The 20,200-nt window shown below is 43.5% G+C and overlaps 1 protein-coding gene across 1 annotated transcript in view; it reads left to right on the top strand.

Annotated features, from left to right (window-relative positions):
• The window catches only part of LOC113615769 (FERM and PDZ domain-containing protein 2-like), a 97,331-nt gene that overhangs the window by 58,214 nt on the left and 18,917 nt on the right, over positions 1 to 20,200 (top strand). Inside the window, exons 11-15 of the mRNA XM_027098532.1 lie at positions 591 to 741; positions 1,381 to 1,519; positions 6,747 to 6,902; positions 12,118 to 12,303; positions 18,917 to 19,064. Coding sequence (XP_026954333.1) covers positions 591 to 741; positions 1,381 to 1,519; positions 6,747 to 6,902; positions 12,118 to 12,303; positions 18,917 to 19,064 — 780 coding nt within the window. The remainder of the gene's footprint in view (positions 1 to 590; positions 742 to 1,380; positions 1,520 to 6,746; positions 6,903 to 12,117; positions 12,304 to 18,916; positions 19,065 to 20,200) is intronic.

Raw genomic sequence — 20,200 nt, 5'->3', positions numbered from 1 at the left:
TAGCAGAGAGAGCCAGCTCTGGTCTCTTCCTCTTCTTATTACACTAATCCTATCATGGGGGTCCCACCCTCATGACCTCATCTAAACCTAATTACTTCCCAAAGGCCCCACCTACAAATAACATCACACCTGCAGGGGGTAGGGTTTCAATATATGAATTTGGGGGATACAAACATTCAGTCCATAACACTCTGGCTGGAGAGATGTGAGCATGGTCCAGCTGGTGCACCTGGCCCATGGCAGAAATGGAATAAATACTCAGTTCTTTGTTTTTTAATTTTATTTCCATAAGATGGTAGCTGGGAGGCAGATGTTAAGTGATATCTTCTCTAAGATAAATAATCATATTTTCTCCTCTGGGTGCTGAGTTTCTCTTCCTTGACACTCTCCTCTTTATCCCCTGTTCTTGGCCTCTCATGGACCCAACAAAGGTCCTGTGGTACTAGCTATCCAGATGACTTGCTTCCTGTTCTCTCCTGTACTCAATTGGCTCTTGTCTGACCCTCCGGGCAGAGCTCAGGGCTGTGAGTCTGAGGGGTGGTGCCTGACCGACTGCTTTTCCCTCTAAATACTCTCTACTTCCATTTCAGGCAAAGAGTTCTTTTTCCTGGATGCTGAAACCAGGGTGTGCAAAATAGCCCCCGAAGGCTGGAATGAGCAGCCCCAGAAGAAGAGCTCCCCGGATACCTTCACGCTCTTTCTGAGAATAAAGTTCTTTGTCAGTCACTATGGGCTGCTCCAGTGAGTGCTGCACACTTCTTTGTTTGTTCCTTAAGGTGTTTATGTACATCCAGGCTGACATTAGAGATAATGGGTCTAGGCAAGTGCTTGGCAAACTAATGTGCGTACAAATAACAACAGTTACTGTGGCTGATCTTCTGTTGATTGGATTCCAATATGACAGAAAAGGGGGAAAAGTCAGTATTTGGGGACAGGCTCTGGTCAAAATGAGAACTTACCCTTTTGTTTCAGACATATGCCGGTCAAGGTCAAGTTCTCTCTCCCCTGACCCCAACATGCCCCGCCTCCCAGCAGCCCAGTGATGAGGGTTCGAGGAAAGGGTCACCGGTTTGGGGTTGGATCACTGTCTCTATTCCTTTGCTTACTAGCAACACCATCTCACTGAACATCAGTTTTCTCACTTGAACCACAGGAACAAACATCTCCATGGTTGTGGGAAATGACTGGCACAGAGTAGACCTCAATGAGTAACGGGAAGCATGGTGTGGATAAAGGAGACTGCCTTTGTCTTACTGGCATTGCCCTCTGGGTTCTATTGACTTGTATCTCATCTTCTCTCCTTTTCCTGCTTCCCAGGCTTTAGTGGTCTCCCTCGCCCTCAGCATTCCAGTGACCTTTAATCCTGCATCTCTTTCCCAGGCACAGTTGGACAAGACACCAATTTTACCTGCAGCTTCGGAGAGACATCCTGGAGGAGAAGCTGTACTGCAATGACGAGATGCTGCTGCAGCTGGGGGTCCTCGCCCTGCAGGCTGAGTTTGGCAGTTACCCAGAGGAGGTAGGGGTAGAGACTGGGGTCCCTTGGGTGGGGTCACTGGAGAAGCAATTATGGGATGGGGGGAACAGTTAGAAATGTGAAGACTGAGCCTGTGTTTTTAGCACCTATCAACTGCTGAGATTGGGGTAAACTGCATCCCTCCATCCATTCATCCAACAAACAACCATCAAGTGTTCTTTGCTAGACTCTGGGGGATACAAAGGTCAACAGGTCAAGTTTATACATTGCAATGTAGTTCTAATCTAAGGTCTTGCCTAAAAACAGTAATTTACTAATTTACTGCGTTCTTATAATCACTGGTTTCAAATGGTTTGTGCCATAACCCCTGATAAAAAATGACAGACATTTACCACCCAACCTGTACACATGTGTCCATGTAACAGAATTGAGGCGAAAGTTTAGGAAATCAGATGCACCCTTTCTATATGTGATACACATTAGTCTTTCCTATTCTATTCTAGTTAATTTATAAATGCAGGCTATGAACCACAAGATTGATTTCACAGCTCACTAATGGATTGCAGGTTGCAGTTCGAAAAATACGTTTCAGACTACACCAGTATCATCTTGCTTTCCTCCCAGCACATCTTCAGAAGGTGCCACCACGTCTGGAACCTTCTAAGTCCTTCTTCATCCCCTCGCGTTTTTCATCACCCAGCATGGTGTATCCATTTCCTCATCAGTCTTACTGTAGGTCTCTCCATTAGAATGGGATCCACCAGAGGGTAAAGGTTTTGTGTGTTTTGTTCTGCCATTTCCCCAGCACCAAAGCAGTGTCTCAAACACAGGCCGTTTGCTCAAGAGTATTGGTCTAAGGAGTGGATGGATGAATGGAGTACAGGCTCCTGGCTGGATAAGACTGTGGATAAAAGTCATCCATCAGGGGAGTCCGCAGCTTGCTTGTCAGGGAAACGTAGCTCAGTTCCCAACACCCTGTCCTTCTGACCCTCCCTTCCCTGCTCCCACTTCAGTCCACAAGGACTGAGACTTCACTTTCTCCTCCGGGCACCACCCTCCCCCCTGGCCTGGGTGGGCAGTCTCCCAGGGCTGGCCTGGCCCCCGGAACCCCTCCCTGCCCCTTTGACAAGCCTGCAGGCCTGTCACTGCTTACACTGGAGCTCCTTCCTGTCTCCTCAGTCCCCAGAGCTGGGGTCCTAACCATGCCTAGGCCAGCTCCCTCCTGCCCTTGTACTGCTACTTGGGGGGCGGGGGGTCTCGGGAGGAGAGGGGCCCAGGCTCATGGATGGTGCTGTCAGCCAGGGGTGCCCCAGTGAATCAGTCACCGTCCTAGCTGCAGTATCTTGTCCAGACCTGTGTGCGGCTCATTTGGACGGGCGGGGTGCAGATTGGGGGGGTAGGGAGGGCGGCCTCCAGGGGCAGAACGTTGGGCTGCCCTTAGTAGGCTCTATGGAGCAAAGGAGTGGGCCTGAGTTTTGGGGTCAGACAGAAACCAGGTCCAAGCCCTGACTCTTTTGTTAAGTAGCTAAGTGGCCTTGGGCACGTTGTCTCTCTGAGTCTCGGCCTTTTCACCTGAAAAATGGAAATAGTAGTAGGTCAAAGCTGCTGTAAGGGTGGAAGGTGGTGACGTACGTATGTGGCCCGGCATGTAGCAACTGCTGTTTGCAAGCTTCCCTTCCCCTACCCCAGAAGCAGGAGTGCTCTGCTGTAAAACAAAACAAAGACTAACTTTCAGTCTATGGATTCAGACACGCTGTTTAACCCGAGACCCTAACTCTAGGGCTGATGGTTGGTGGAAACTGTGGGCCAGATCCACTGAAGGCAGCTGGGAGCACACAGGCCCAGACTTTTCTTATGGGATCACTTGCCCCGGGGCTCCAGGGGCCCAGACCTGACTCTAGGCGCCCAGTTCTGGCAACCCCCTGCGCCTTTGGCCTGCCCAGTTTCTGACTGGCCTCACCTAGCTGCTGCCTCAGCCCAATCTCATCCTTCACCTCCAGCTTCTTCCCCAGATCCTGCCTATCCTCAACCTCTCCAGCTGCTCTGGGGACCAGTGTGGTTCCAAGATGTTCTCTGCTGCCCCTGTGTGGCCTCCAAAGGCAGACCTTTTCCCTTTCTCTCTCTCTCTGTTTCTCTCTGTCTCTGTCTCTGTCTCTCTCTCTCTCTCTCTCTCTCTCTCTCTCTCTGTGTGTGTGTGTGTGTGTGTGTGTGTGTGTGTGTGTGTATAAAGGCAACAGATTACACACATTCATTCATTTGTGCAGCCACTCGCTCAGCCTTAATTTATGGAGGGCCTCCTCCATGCTTGCATCATCTAAGCCTGTGCCAACCCTGCAGAGCTGGTGTTATTTCTATCTGCATTATAGAAGAATTGCACCTCTGTGAGGTTAGGTAAGATAGTGAAAGCACAGCCAGGAGTCACTTCTAGGGCCTCGTTTCACTATGTGCCAGGCACTGCGGTGGGCACATCAAAGGGCATTAGGGGGACTCAGAGGGGAGAGCCCCTCCCTGTGTCTGGGTCACTGAGTGGGCAGGAGGAGGAGGCTGTCCCGTCCAGCTCTGCAGGGATTTGACGGCAGCCTTAGCTACCGGGCTGCGAGGCTGGGTGGCACTGCCAGTCAGATCCAGGAGAAACTTCGTGTGCCCTCCTAAGGGGTGGATATTTTGTTTGATAAATGGTTCTGGTGCTGGAAAAAAAAACCCCATGATTTAGAAACCACTGTAGTGAAAGATTGGGAGCCACTGATGAATTCTAAGCAGGAAGTAACATGATTACATTTGCATTTTAAAAAGGGAGACAAAGACAGTTTGGTACAAAAATAAATCTCCTTAATCACATCATTACAGTAGAACAACTTTCCTCTGGGTGCATTCTCTTCCAGCCTTTGACCACACGCAGGGATTTTATGCAGTTGTAAACGTTGCCACATTCGATTTGCATTCTGCTTTCTCACTCCTTGTTATGTCTTCCCCTGGCTTTCCTAATGAGCTTTTGGGATAGCCATGCGGTATGCCTCAGCAGGGCTGGACCTTTTTCACTTATTTGTTCTCTCACTGGTGGGTATCACCTAGAGGCGCCGTGTGAGTGGTAATAACTACTATTATTATTGTTCCAGTTGCTTCTGATCTTTCTTTTTAACCTAAATGACATAGAAATAAATGTTCGTGCTGGAGTTGTTTTAGTTTCAGGCTGACCTCTCTAGGACATAGTCCTAGCAATGCGATGCCGGGTCAAAGGTCCTACATACTTACAAAAAAGCTTAGTAGACTTGTTTTAGAGCAGTTTGAGTTTCAAAGCAAAATTGAGTGGCAAGTGCAGAGATTTCCTATATACCCTTCTGCCGCCACATACATAGCTTCCCCCACAATCAACGTCCTCCACCAGGGTGGTACATTTGCTGCAACTGATGAACCCACATGGACATATTGTTACCCCCCAGAGTTCATAGTTACTTTTAGGGTTTGCTCTTGGTGTTTTACCTTCTGTGGGTTTGGACAAATTTATAATGACACATACCCACTATCATAGTATCATACAGAGTAGTTTCACTGCCTGAAAAATCCTCTGTGCTCCACCTGTTCGTCTCTCTTTCTCCACCCAACCCCTGGCGACCACCAATCTTTTTATTGTATCCATAGTGTTGCCTTTTCCAGAATGTCATAAGGTCAGAATCATCCAGCCTTTTCAAAATGGCTTATTTCACTTAATGATATGTATTTATGTGTCCTCCATGTCTTTTCAACTTGATAGCTCATTTCCTTTTAGTGCTGAATAGTGTTCCATTGTCCGCATGTACCAGAGTTTATTTATTCATTCACCTACTGACGGACCTCTTTTGCTCCCAAGTTTTGGCAACTATGAATAGAGCTGCTGTAAACATCCACGTGCAGGTTTCTGTGTGGACGTACATTTTCAACTCCTTTGGGTACATACCAAGGAGCGCGATTGCTGGATCATATGGTAAAAGTATGTTTAGTTTCATAAGAAATTGAAGAACTGTCTTCCAGAAGTGGCTGAACCGTCGTGCATTCCCACCAGTAATGAATGCAAGTTCCTGTTACTCCACATCTTTGTCAGCATTTGGTGTTGTCTGTGTTCTGGATTTTGGCCATCCTGATAGCATTCTGAATGCTTTTTTATGCACTGGATTGCTGAGCAATTTCTTTCCCTTTGCGTCTCTGAGCTGAGCTCAGAACTGGCATGGGCCAGCCCTCGGCTGGAGGATTCTCAGTCCACAGCTACATGGGGACTCCTGTGCCACACCAGGGGCATGGGGTGTAGTGGATGCTGTGCTGCTCCCTTCAGACCCCCTCATCAGACTGACTTGCCCAATCCCAGCCCCAAGAAGGCCAGGTGCTCTCGGCTCCCAGCCGCCTCCCTCATGGGTAGTTGCCCAAGATTAGACTGCGAGGGGCTTCCTGAGACTAGGATGGGCTGATTCAGGAATACCAGGGAAGGGTCAGCTTCTCCTTCTGCCAAGCTCTACTTTCCTCATTCCTTACAGTGAACCCTGAGACCACGCCTCCAGCTGCCTACCTCTCTCTGCCCCGGAGTCTGTACCAGGGAACCTAACATCAGACAGCAAAGTGATGCTGAGTCATGAAGATCTTCCTGCAACTCCTGGTGGGCTGCAGCCTCAGGTTCCCAGAAGAGTAGACTTGATGTAGGCTCTGGCCTGGGGCAGGGTGTGGGTGTCAGATCTTCTCTTGTTCAGGGGACAACTTCTTGATCACCTGTGGAGAGATGGTGCCACAGCCAAGACCTCCCTTGTGAGAGGGGACAGTGTACTGGTAGCACATGCAGACAGAAGCGCTAAATGAATACATAGAAACAAAGCTTCAGGGCCATGGTTTCGCTCTGCCTTTTGGGAAGTGGAGTGGCATTGTGGAATGTGTGAGGGCTTTGGGGGATGAAATCTTCTTTCTGTCACTTACAAGTGGTGTGACCTTGGCCCTGTTGAATGACTTCCTTTCTTGTTCATTTTGTGCATCTTGGCAATGACAATAATAATACTGTCCTCACAGGATTCCCGTGAGGATAGAAAGAGCTAATGTGTTCTGGGCACCACGTGGCATACAGAAGGGGCTCAAAAACAGGTGGCTTCTTTCCTCGCTCCCTTCTGTTCCTGTCACATGGTTTGGCCCAATCTCTAATATGGTAGAAAATGATATCCCGGTGGGCACTTTAAAGGAGCAGACAGGCTTCTGTCCTGCTCAGATTCCCATAGAAGGCGTCTTGTGGCACCTCTTTTCTTCTGCATCTTTCCAGCAGGTAGAGAGTAAAGCCTACTTTCGAGTTGAAGATTACATCCCCGCAAGTCTGATTGAGAGGATGACGGCTCTCCGGGTCCAAGTCGAAGTCTCAGAGCTGCACCGTTTAAGTCCTGCGCTCTGGGGAGAGGATGCGGAGCTGGAATTCTTGAGGGTGAGGCCTTTGGACTCTTGAGAGATGTATCGGTGTTCAAGGGCACATAGTCGGCAATCCCCTCCAGAGATTTCTCTGGGGCTGGATGTGCTCAGACCCACAAGGAAGTATGACCAAGGGACTTGAGCCTTTGGGAGGAAGGAAGCTCCATCGCCCTGTGGGGCAAGGAGAGACTTTTGGAAGCAGATGGCATTGGAAATGATCCCCCCACATGGGTAAGATTTATTGGGCTGGGGTGCTTATGGCAGGGCCTTTCTTCAATCTTGGAGCTCACAGTCGCTATTCGGTGAGTGGGGGGAGACCACATTTCTCATAGAGACATTTCTGACAACAGAAGTAAAAAACTTGAGTGCGAGCCAAAAGCAAAGCCATTGGAAGACTTCAGGTTTGCAGCCTTCCGGGCAACTGTTCTCAGCACAGCATGGGTGGTGTGGTCCATACATATGGGTGCAGCTCTGGTCTACTCTTTCTTTGGCCCTTTAGCAAAAGCAGTGATTTTTCAGTCCCTTATGTTTGTGGGCACACAGAGCCTCTGACGAATAGCTTTTGCTCACTCCACAACTTACACCTGCAGTGGACCAAGCACAGTAGCAAACAGAGACAGAAAGGACATGCTTCCTGCCCCCAGGGAGTCCCAAGTCTTGTAGGGAGGACAGATGGGTACCCAGAGGCATGCAACACTGTGATAACTGCCCAATGAGAACAATAACAGTACCAGTTACTTTACTTCAGGGTAGGAGGGAATTGCCGCTCTGCCTGTGCAGGTAGAGCTTGGGGGCATGTGGGAGGAGGCCCCCAGCTTCCCCAGGGTTATGTGCCTGGTGGGGCCTTTAGATCTGGGGATCAGTTTCAAAAGGAAACTCCAGGATTTATACATTTCTTTGTACAAAAGTCTCCTGAAGCAGGTAGAAATATTCTGTGTTTTCTTGCCTTTGATAGAGACAGTCATTTGAAAGCAGAACTGCCAAGGTGAGGTCTGTCCATTTTTCTTGGTCAGTCACTTGGAATTGTCTGCAACGCCTAGCACAGTGTAGACCCTCAAGCATCTCATTTGAGAAGCCCTGGCAGAAAAGTGCTCGCTGTCTTCCATTATCCAGCCTTCATGCGCGTTCCTTGTTAAGGGGATGCAGCATTCCCTTGACGAGAGACAAGTGGGGACTTCAAAGCCGTCAGCACACATCTGATGGAAAGTGGCCACAGGACCATAGAACCAGCAGAGAGACTAAGGACTCAGGTCTGCAGAGGCTCCTGCAGGCAGACGATGCCTGGCCCGCCTCTGCCCAGGCCCTGGCTTAGTGTGCTGGGCTCACTGTGTCCCTCCTTCCTCTGGTTGAAGGATGACAAGTGGTTGTAAAGGAAGCCGCCATCTCGTAAGCAAAAATGCGGACATTTTTTAGGGCGTATCTTTGTTTTTTAACCAAACTATAGTTGATTTACAATATTGCTTTAGTTTCAGGTGTACAGCAAAGTGATTTTGTTATATACATATATTGATATATATTTTTTCTGATTCTTTTCCATTATAGGTTATTACAACATATTGAATATTGTTCCCTGTGCTCTACAGTCAATCCTTGCTGTTTTTCTATTTTATATATAGTAGTGTGTATCTGTTAATCCCATAGTCCTAATTTATCTACCCCCACCACCGCCCACTGCTTTCCCCTTTGGTAATCACAAGTTTGTTTCTATGTCTGTGAGTTTGTTTCTGTTTTGTAAATAGTTCATTTGTACTATTTTTTAGATTCCACATGTAAGTAATATAGTATCATATTTGTCTTTCTCTGAGTTACTTCACTTAGTATGGTAATCTCTAAACTTTCTTTTTTAGTCTTTGATGGAAAACACTAAATAGGTTTGATTTATATGTGATCTTACCGGTTTCAAGGCTACACCTATCTCTTATGATTACTGTGAAGATTAAATGAAATAAATGCATGAGAAATGTTTAGAATTGTTACTGAACTGAACTTAGTCCTCTCACCCGTGCACAGTAAGGCCAATCTATGGACACCTGGCTGTGGTGAGTGAAAGTGCAGCATTTATTGCAGGTGCCAAACAAGGAGAATGGGCAGCTCATGCTCAAAAGACCCGAACTCTCTGATGGCTTTCAGGGAAAGGTTTTTAAAGACAGGGTGAGGGAGAGGGCTGTGGGGTGTGTGATCAACTCAGGGACATTCTTTTGATTGGTTGGCAGTGAGGTAATTGGGAGTCAACATCATCAACCTTCTGGTTCCAACCAGTCTGGGGGTCTACATGCTGGTGGTGGTCAGCATACAGTTAACTTCTTCCTCCTGGTGGCGGTTTCAGTATCTGCAAAACAGCTCAAAGGATATGGCTCAGAATATTATCTATAGCCTTTGAGGAGGAATTACACGTTCTTAACTTTGTTTAACGGCTCTTATTAAATTGTCTTGCTTGACTGTTTTCCTTTGTTTTCTCACTTGTCTGATTAAATTTATTCTTTGGAACTCGGGGAAGGACTAGGAAGCTAAAGTTTTTCTACAATCAAGAGGCAGGCGGAAGACATGGTGGGGTCTGTGTGTGTGTCTATCCCAGGAAGGCCCCACAGGGTCCTGCTCCATTACAGAATGGCACTTTACCATTTTAAGAATTTTGTGGCTCCAGGTACTTCAGTATCATATCCCTCTCTATATAATTAAAAAATTAAAAATTAAAATAAATACTGAACAATTTAAAAAATGTAAGAAACTCTAACAAAGCCATCTCTATTCTGATGATGACGACTTTAATGGTTTAATTTTTTTTTTTGAACTATCACATCAAATTCTTTTTTTTAAAACATCTTTATTGGAGTATAATTGCTTTACAATGGTGTGTTAGTTTCTGCTTTATAACAAAGTGAATCAGTTATACATATACATGTATCCCCATATCTCTTCCCTCTTGCGTCTCCCTCCCTCCCACCCTCCCTATCCCACCCCTCGAGGTGGTCACAAAGCACTGAGCTGATCTCCCTGTGCTATGTGACTGCTTCCCACTAGCTATCTATTTTATGTTTGGTAGTGTATATATGTCCATGCCACTCTCTCACTTTGTCCCAGCTTACCCTTCCCCCTCCCCATATCCTCAAGTCCATTCTCTAGTAAGTCTGTGTCTTTATTCCTGTCTTGCCGCTAGGTTCTTCATGGCCATTTTTTTTTAGATTCCATATATATGTGTTAGCATATGGTATTTGTTTTTCTCTTTCTGACTTACTTCACTCTGTGTGACAGACTCTAAGTCCATCCATCTCACTACAAATAACTCAATTTCATTTCTTTTTATGGCTGAGTAATATTCCATTGTATATATGTGTCACATCTTCTTTATCAATTCATCTGTCGATGGACACTTAGGTTGTTTCCATCTCCAGGCTATTGTAAATAGAGCTGCAATGAACATTTTGGTACATGACTCTTTTTGAATTATGGTTTTCTCAGGGTATATGCCCAGTAGTGGGATTGCTGGGTCGTATGGTAGTTCTATTTTTAGTTTTTTAAGGAACCTCCATACTGTTCTCCATAGTGGCTGTATCAGTTTACATCGCCACCAGCAGTGCAAGAGTGTTCCCTTTTCAAAACCACATCCTCTCCAGCATTTATTGTTTGTAGATTTTTTGATGATGGCCATTCTGACTGGTGTGAGATGATATCTCATTGTAGTTTTGATTTGCATTTCTCTAATGATTAGTGATGTTGAGCATCCTTTCATGTGTTTGTTGGCAATCTGTATATCTTCTTTGGAGAAATGTCTATTTAGGTCTTCTGCTCATTTTTGGATTGGGTTGTTTGTTTTTTTGATATTGAGCTGCATGAGCTGCTTGCAAATTTTGGAGACTAATCCTTTGTCAGATGCTTCATTTGCAGATACTTTCTCCCGTTCTGAGGGTTGTCTTTTCATCTTGTTTATGGTTTCCTTTGCTGTATCACATCAAATTCTTTAAAAGAATTTACCTAATTGTTTTGGGATGGTCCTGCTTTGTCATACTTTAAGTACATGCCTGGTCTGGCCATTGGATACTTCAGCACCAATGTCCAACAAATATCGTTTTGGATGATGATGATGACGGTGATGAGAGTGACAGTGAGAGGGTCTCTCCAAAGTTAAACAAAGCGGGGAGATTCAGGGTCCAGAAATGCAATCAAGATCATGTGAAGAGCTGTAGGCTTCGTAGGCAGTGTAACCTATCTGCACAGATTACTTACCAGCAGAAGGAGAAAGGTCAGCAAAGGGCTTGAGAAAGGAGCTCTCAAAAGCCATAATTTGTCCTCACTTTTGTGACCCCACCTGGGGATGAGAGAGATGAGGCAGGACATAGAGCCCTCCGCTCGGGGGTAGAGATGAGATACCAGATCTCACCAGTGAAACCCTTCTGAGAGGGTTTCAAATGCCTGGAGCAAAATGTCCCTGCTGTGAGCTGAGGTGCATCAACCGTTTGGTAAAAACTGGAGTCTTCCAGGTGAAGAAGAAGATGGTAGAGACCAGAATAGAGACATGATTACCATTCAGACATAAAAACATTTGTGTTAGGTTTATACTTTGGCCTCTTAAGACTTTGGTTGGCCTGATGCAGTTCCCAGCTCTGATTGACCCTCATGCCCCTGACAAAATTCCATCTCCTGAACTGGTAAACTGAAGACAGATCTTGTGCTGTGGGGACCCCACCAAAGCACTGTTACATGGTGAGAAGGGCCAGTGATTGGTCATTTTCTCTGCAGGATGTTCATGGCTCATCTTGCTTTAACAGTGATGCTAACCATTTGGAAGTTTGCTTTCTGTGCCTGGGCCTCAGTTTTCCCATCTGTAAAATGAAGGCGTTGTACCAGATTGTATTGCAGTAGACTTTGGGAAAAAGGATTCTTTACTTTGAGATGATTCAAGAGAGTCTGAATTCTATAACTTTGTTCAGAATATTTTTACTCTATTTATTTGTACCATTTTCATAGTAACTGTGTTCCAAGTGTCTCAAGGTACTTCATTAGGAAAGGATTCCTTGGGTTAATAAAATAGAAAAACACTATCATATTAGAGGTACGGAGGAATTCTATAGTAAGGAGATCTGTTTAGTTCAGTGTTTCCTAAACTTATCTGGCAATCCTACTTTTTTTTTTCAGAACGTACGTGAAGGTGTTTTCTTCATGGAATGGTTTGAAATCCATTATTTTAGACCAATGTGCCTGTCTCTTCTTAATTGGCCTTTTTCTCATTCCAGGTGACTCAGCAGCTCCCGGAATATGGTGTGCTGGTTTACCAAGTTCTCCCAGAGAAGACAAGGCCAGGAGGAGAGATGGCCTTGGGGCTCTGTGCCAAGGGGGTCATAGTGTACGAAGTGAGAAACAACAGCAGAATTGCGACTTCACGGTTTCAGTGGAGAGAAATTGAAAAGATTTTGGCCTATGTGAGTGTCACTCAGTTGGTTATGACCCATGCTTCATTTTTCTTTGATCTGTTATCCCTTTAAAGAGCGATAGGTCAGGTGATCTTCTCCTAAGAAGATAAGCTCACAGCCTGTCAGCTAACCTGTACTCCGATGACTGTTACATATTTGGAAGAAGTCTACCAGGGGGTTTGAGGGTCCCCACGAGGCCATTTCTTCTCTGCCATCTGTCACCTAGATCCCCCTCACCCCCATGGGCAGCCATTGGCCTAAAGGACTACACTTTCCCTCTGGGTGAAGTTCTTTAATTTGGGGAATCTATTGATGTTGAGAGCAAGGTTGGAGGTGGGAGATGGGGAAGGAGAGTGTATGGTAGGTGCAATGGAGTCTGCATGCTTTTGAAACATTTTCCTTGTATTTTAATTTTCCCTTTGCACACATTGTACCGAGGCATCTGGCCTGTCTCCCATGGACTACAGGTGTGCAAACCTTTGTCAGCCATTTAAACAAAACAAAACAAAACAACAACCCTATTAAATGTACAATGTTTGAAATAACATTTGAACACCATTTTCTTGAATTCAGTTACAATAAATTTGACATCAAAAACATTACGTGTGTCCCCATAGCAGAGAATGCTCCAGTAGCTAATCTACCTGCCTGTCCTGTGGGTCAGTATCCCATAACTTCAGCAATGATTTCATTATAAAACATGAAGTTCTTTGACTGGTGGCTCAGGAAACATTTTAGTTTTTCTTTCTATTGAATTTTCTCTTGTGGTTTTAAAATTTTTCCTACTAACGAGATTTTTTTTTTCATTATCTGATTCTTTGGTTTTTGTTTTCATTATCATTATCTAATGTTAAAGTTTCCTAAGCAGAACATAATTGATTTTATTCATTTTCTCAGTGTTTCTTGTGTTTCTCCCATCTTGGCTGTTGAAGTTGATGTAATTGTTAAAGTGTGATTCTTGATAGAATTTCATAATAAAGTATTGTTTTTCCTTAGAAAAAAAGCTTACATCTAAAAATAAATAATAATTGACCATAATTTTATTAAAGTGGCCTTTATAATATCAGGAAACTGACTTTTTCCCAAATATTTTTGACATTATCTAAAAGTAATTGATATTTATTTTTGTGAACTTTTCAGAAATTTAATGACTCAAATAACTTTAATTCCACTGAAAGATTATTTGAAGAATTTTAATTATTGAATTTATTCAATACTATTATATTACTTCCTATTTTCTTTATCTCATATTTAATTGTTCAAAATTCTCAGTGTAATTTCTTTTAAAACATTTGTAGAAATGCAGACAACCTACAAAGTAATTTTGAAAAATAGAATTTTTTGAAGCCATAAAATTTAAGTCCCCTTAAGTATTTTATATTTAAGTTGGTTTAATTTTTACAGGTATTTATTTTCCCCACGACCATAGACAATTTCTTGATTAAAGCTGGAATATCATCAGGTTCACAAAACAAACTTAGTAGCTTAAAAACACCCTTGTCACTAATTAGAATTTTCATGTTGATGACCAGTCTCTTCCTCAGCATAAATACCCTTTTTTTTATGGAAAAGTCATCATGGGAAGTAATGTCACCAGCTGCTTGCCACAAACCAGGCGTCTTACACAGAAAATGACTTGGACTCTTCACACTTCTGCAAGCACAAAATGGGAACTCCATGAACAATACGAGAATGAGCTCAGGAAGCTGGTTCCAAATTTGCTTAATTAATAGTGGAAGCCGGAATGCTCCAGACAATTGCAGACATGTATTTTGTCAGCCTGGAGAGAAGTAGCAAAGGAAATAGAGGAAAATGCCATTTTTCAATAGATATGATTTGTAGGTGCACTGGCAGCCCATCTATGACAGAGACATCAATTCAGAAGATTATTCAATCGAGAAAGCATTCATTGTGTAATGATGAACCTTTCCATGTCAGTAACTGTTCTTGGGTATTAGCTGTAGTTAAAATGTCTGGAGAGAAATGCCTGAAATCTTGGAGAATACAGGCTTTGTAGGGCTCTCTTCAAGAACGAGGACGCAAAGTTCCAAACACAAAAAAGATTATTATTTTTTTTTTGCGGTACGCGGGCCTCTCACTGTTGTGGCCTCTCCCGTTGCGGAGCACAGGCTCTGGACACGCAGGCTCAGCGGCCATGGCTCATGGGCCCAGTTGCTCCGCAGCATGTGGGATCTTCCCGGACCGGACCTGTGTCCCCTGCATCGACAGGCGGACTCTCAACCACTGCACCACCAGGGAAGCCCACACAAACAAGATTTTAAAGTGAATGTTCATTTAGAATGAGAAAAGAAATCACCACAACCTGTGAATTAAAAAAAAAAAACTTGAGCAACTACTGCAAAACCACAAAAACAAAAAAAGTAATATTCTTCTTAATGAACTCCCTGATAAACACTATAATTCTTTTGTTTTCCTTTCAAATTTTTGGTGGCATACCCTCTGATTACTTTTCCATAGGATGATACTTTTGTAATATTTTCTCTACAGAGAAGACAAATCTAATTTAGTCTTTCTTCTAGCATGGCTGATTGAAAGTTGTTTTTATTGTTGATGAGATGCATAAAACATGCAGCTTTGTGGCAGAGACATATTTGCTCTTTGAAGTGCCTCTGTAGGTTTCTAAATGCTATCAACACAGGAAAATCAAATACATTCCATATTGTGTGATTCCTATCAAAAAAGAGAAAATTGTGTGCTGTACTTACAAGGCAGTATATACAGTTATAAAGTATATCCCTGATAGGATAAAACTTCCGCTTCATTAGGTGTTTTTGAGAATTAAATTACAGGTTTTCATTTCTGATAATTGAAAATATTTCCCTCAGACTGGCCTTTGGCTCTGTGTATTTTATTTATTTATATGCATCTTTATTGGAGTATAATTGCTTCACAATGCTGTGTTAGTTTCTGTCGTACAACAAAGTGAATCAGCCATATGCCTACGTATATCCCCATATCCTCTCCCTCTTGAGCCTCTCTCTCACCCTCTCTATCCCATCCCTCTAGGTCGTCGCACAGCACGGAGCTGATCTCCCTGTGCTATGCAGCTGCTTCCCACTAGCTAACTATTTTACAGTTGGTAGTGTATATATGTCGATGCTTCTCTCACTTCGCCCCAGCTTCCCCCTCCCACCCCATGTCCTCAAGTCCATTCTGTATGTCTGCATCTTTATTCCTGCCTTGCCACTGGGTTCATCAGTACCATTTTTTTTTTTTTAAGATTCCATATATATGTGTTAGCATATGGTATTTGTTTTTCTCTTTCTGACTTACTTCACTCTGTATGACAGACTCTAGGTCCATCCACCTCACTAAAAATAACTCAGTTTCATTTCTTTTTATGGCTGAGTAATATTCCATTGTATGTATATGCTACACCTTCTTTATCCATTCATCTGTCGATGGACACTTAGGTTGCTTCCATGTCCTGGCTATGGTAAATAGTGCTGCAATGAACATTGTGATACATGTCTCTTCTGAATTATGGTTTTCTCAGGGTATATGCCCAGTAGTGGGATTGCTGGGTCATATGGTAGTTCTAGTTTTAGTTTTTTAAGGAACCTCCATACTGTTCTCCATAGTGGCTGTATCAATTTACATTCCCACCAACAGTGCAGGAGGGTTCCCTTTTCACCACACCCTCTCCAGCATTTACAGTTTGTAGATATTTTGATAATGGCCATTCTGACTGGTGTGAGGTGATACCTCATTGTAGTTTTGATTTGCATTTCTCTAATAATTAGTGATGTTGAACATCTTTTCATGTGCCTCTTGGCCATCTGTATGTCTTTTTTTGATGAAATGTCTATTTAGGTCTTCTGCCCATTTTTTAATTGGGTTGTTTGTTTTTTTTGATATTGTGGCTGTGTGTATTTTAAACCTTGTTCCCCTCCAGTGCTGACACCGCATACTTCTGGGGCTGGGTACTGTAGGGCACAGTCAATTTCACATGGCCACTGGCCCTATATCTTTATGCTGAGACTTTGGGTGAGTCGGTCCAATGGAAGGAGTATTCTGGGATGGTTGGCAATAAACTACTGAAGAAGAGACTGCAAACCGCATAAATAAATCCCACTAAATCTACACTAAATGTAGCCCTGTCTCAACTTCTCCTTAGTGAGATCTGCTTCCCCACCATGCAACGTTACCTATGGTGAGAAAAGTGAGACTGAGTTGCAGTGGAAAGAAGAGTCAGTGGGCTTAACAGATTGTGGCAAAGGCATCTCACTTTCCACGTTTTACAAGAACATAAGAAAATATGCTGGGTCCCTCCCAGGAAACGGCCTTCCCAAGTAGAGACCTGGGATTTCAACTTCCTTAGCTTCAGGGCACTTCCGCTTGTGTCTGGAAGAATCTTATTATTCTGCAAAGATGTATCAAACCAAACAAAGAAACCAGCCTGTGAACAAACAGCGGCAACAATAAAACTATTGGGGATGAAATATTTGAAATAGTAAAACCATGCTTAGAAACAAACATGATGTTACAGAAGCACCAAGTATTTTGTTCTGCAACAGCAGGGATGTATATTTTTCATGTTTGCGCTGAAAACCCTGGGATTCAAATTATACATCATCTTATTCGTAGAGCAGCTCGCCTGTGTGAAAGTTGACCTACAGATACGAATTTCCCATTAAATGATGTTATCAAAATGGAAAAAAATCCAAACTGCTACAGTCAAGACTGTTTTCAGCTCCATGCCAAGAAATGAGATCGAAATTCCACCCTCTGGGACACCTTAGGGCACTGGGGTCCAAAAGGACGAGACCTTGCCAAGAGTTTATGAGCTCAAAGAAAGAAGTAGCGCATGTGTGTGAACAATTCTCTTTTTTCAGATTTGTTCAAGAACAGTTATTTAATTTTTTTTTTTTTTGGCTGCGTTGAGTCTTTGCTGCTGCACACGGGCTTTCTCTTTTTGTGGCCAATGGGAGCTACTCTTCGTTGCGGTGTGTGGGCTTCTCATTGCAGTGGCTTCTCTTGTTGCGGAGCATGGGCTCTAGGTGCGCGAGCTTCAGTAGTTGTAGCTCGTGGGCCCTAGAGAGCAGGCTCAGTAGTTGTGGCGCACAGGCTTAGTGGCTCCGCAGCATGTGGGATCTTCCCAGACCAGGGATTGAACTCGTTTCCCCTGCATTGGCAGGTGGATTCTTAACCACTGTGCCACCGAAGTCCCGAGTTATTCAATTTTAAAAAATGACTTATCTAAAATGTTTAATACCTGAGTGGTCAGGACTGTATGAAAACATATCAACGCATACTGAAAAAGTAGATGGATTCTAAGCAAATATTCAACTTTGCAAAAGTGTGAATAAAATGATTAGCTAGCGGAATTTAGACATTATTATAATTTGAATACTAAGGAAGAATTAGTAAGGCTAGTAGGACAGCATCTATGAATGAGAAAACACATTATACAAAAAAAATACTAGATATAGTATAGTTCAATTGGATTCAGAATCCATTCACATTAGTATAGGTTCAACATTACATTTATTAATGTAAGAAAAGGGTATTTAGAGAATGCTCAAATTGTCTGAAATTAGGTTAGTGATAAAAAGGAGTTAGAGGAAAAGCAATGAATAGTTATCTGTCTTTTGTTAATATCTGACTGTGTGAATGGAGTTTCTTAGGAATGGTGACTATCGTGAATTAAAAGGAATCAGCATTAAAGAGGTTCAGGAGTTTCAGGGAGTCCTTTCAAGCACAAACCCTGTATTTATAAAGTTATCTTTATAGGAGCAAGCTCAAGGTTCTTACTGAAATATCTAGAATAGAGATTTTATTTGGAAGTTATATATAAATTCATATCTAATATAATCTCTATTACTTTGTATTTTATTGTTCTTATTAGAATTTTATATTGCAAAAATTTACGGATTTTTTTCCAGGAAGCTCCATATAGATAACCCCATATAGATAATCCTCTCCAGTTTATCACAGTGAGCTGTACAAATATTATCACTTTGTGCATGGACCTTGAAGATATAAATGTAGGGAAGCGTTTCTTGGGGATGTGACCTCAGTTCCTGCTGCATTCTGAGGAGTCTCCATCTGCTTCCTCATCTGTAGAATAAGGATAATGATGGGACCTCCCTCATTCTATAGCTTCGAGGATGAAATGAATTAATACACAGAAAGGATTTAGCACAGAGCCTGGCACATAATAGCACGAAACATGCGCATACAGATGTGCTTTTATCATTTCTATAATGATGCAAGCTGAGATTTTGCCTTCAATTTCTGGGTGTTTGGACAATGCAAACTATAGGTGTATTTAATGGCCTTTCACAATGCACTACTTGCTGAGGGCCAAGCCTGTACTGAACTCATTTCATATTCTTTTCACCTGCCACACTCCTTGGCAGATAGCAATTGCCCAATAAACAAACATTTGATTTACGAATTAAGGAAAAAATAAAAAGAGGGGTTGTCTTTAATCTAAGAAAAAATATTGGGCCATAGTCAGACATCCACACACTTCCGGATGCCTAGTACGTTGGTATCCAACTGACGGCTCCAGCATTTGGCAACTTTCTGGATAGTTGTGCTTCAATGGATAGGTAAGAACGATCAATATATTAAAGTCTGTGTTTGCTTCCCTCAGCGAAAGAAGTTCATCATCACAAGCAGCATCACTGGGCAAAAGCACATGTTTGTCACTGATTCAGCCAAGACCTGTAAATATTTACTGGGCCTCTGCTGCGCCCAGCATGGATTTAACGCTCGAACGAGCTCTCCCGGAGTTACAACTGGTGAGTAGACACCATCTTCTCAACCTAGAGATATTTGGCTTTGAGTTTGCTGTTGATCTCTCACCATTATTTCCTATTCATTTATAAGAGGGCACAATATAACATAGTGGTTTCACCCTTCATACTCAGAGTGGTCTCTGCATGTGCATCACCTGAGAGCTTGCCAGGGATGCAGAACCTCAGGCCCCTGGATCAGAATCTGCATTCGAAAAAGAACCCAGGTGATCTGGACGCAGATGAAAGTTTGGGAACTCCAGGCTTGGAATGCGGAGCCTGGAGTTCAACAGACTCAGAGAGGTGCCACTTACTAGCTGCGTGACTTTGGACCGCTCACTTGCCCTCTCTGAGCCTTGGTGTCCTCAGATGAGCAACTGGCCGTCCGGCAGGTTTGTGCTGCGCTCCAACAGGACGGTGTGTGTGCTGTCTGTAGCTCATCTAGAATGAGTGTCTGGCGTTCATGGCTCCATGTGACTAGTAACGGTAGCTCCTGCTTGTGGGGGGTTTTGTTAGGTGCCAGTCAATTCACAGGGGAGCTGTGTCACTGGCTCCTGCAGTCCTGGGACGGGGGATCAACTAGGAACCAAAATTGCTGAGCATTCAGACGTAGAACCAAATACAGAAAACAAAGGTGGCGTATTATTTGCAGCGAAACCAAATAAATATATAAATATTTCTTTGAAATTGCAGAGTAGCATTTCCATTATGTTTCCAGGGAATTGGAGATAATGAATGTAAATTAATTATGTCTTACCTGCTGAGCAGGTACCTTACCTTCACACTGTTGTGAAACATCATCAATATCAATTTTATTGCCTGATATCGGTGAACATAAGATATTTATAAAGACTCCTTGGGCTTACTAGCAAAATTAGTCCTTCTAAGCCTGTTTCGCTCATAATATGCTATTTTCTCAAACTGCAAATTCTACCATCATAGGAGTTTGGGGGAATCTAACATTTGTGTGGCCTCCACCTACAATGCTGTTCCTGCCTCCTTCCAGGCTCAGACCACCAAGATAAGCCTCATTCTCCAAGAATAAGTTCAAGGACAACCTCCTCCTTGAAGTTCCTCCTGATTGACTGCCCCCGTACTCCCTTCCCAGGTGGAGTTGACTACTCCCTCTCTTGTGCAGACTC

The sequence above is a fragment of the Aethalodelphis obliquidens genome, unplaced genomic scaffold (genome assembly GCF_003676395.1).
Source record: "Aethalodelphis obliquidens isolate GAN/ISIS:26980383/991018 unplaced genomic scaffold, ASM367639v1 scaffold124, whole genome shotgun sequence".
Classification (NCBI taxonomy): domain Eukaryota; kingdom Metazoa; phylum Chordata; class Mammalia; order Artiodactyla; family Delphinidae; genus Aethalodelphis; species Aethalodelphis obliquidens.
Note: the sequence above shows the minus strand (reverse complement) of the source record. Positions and strands in the feature narration are given on the sequence as shown.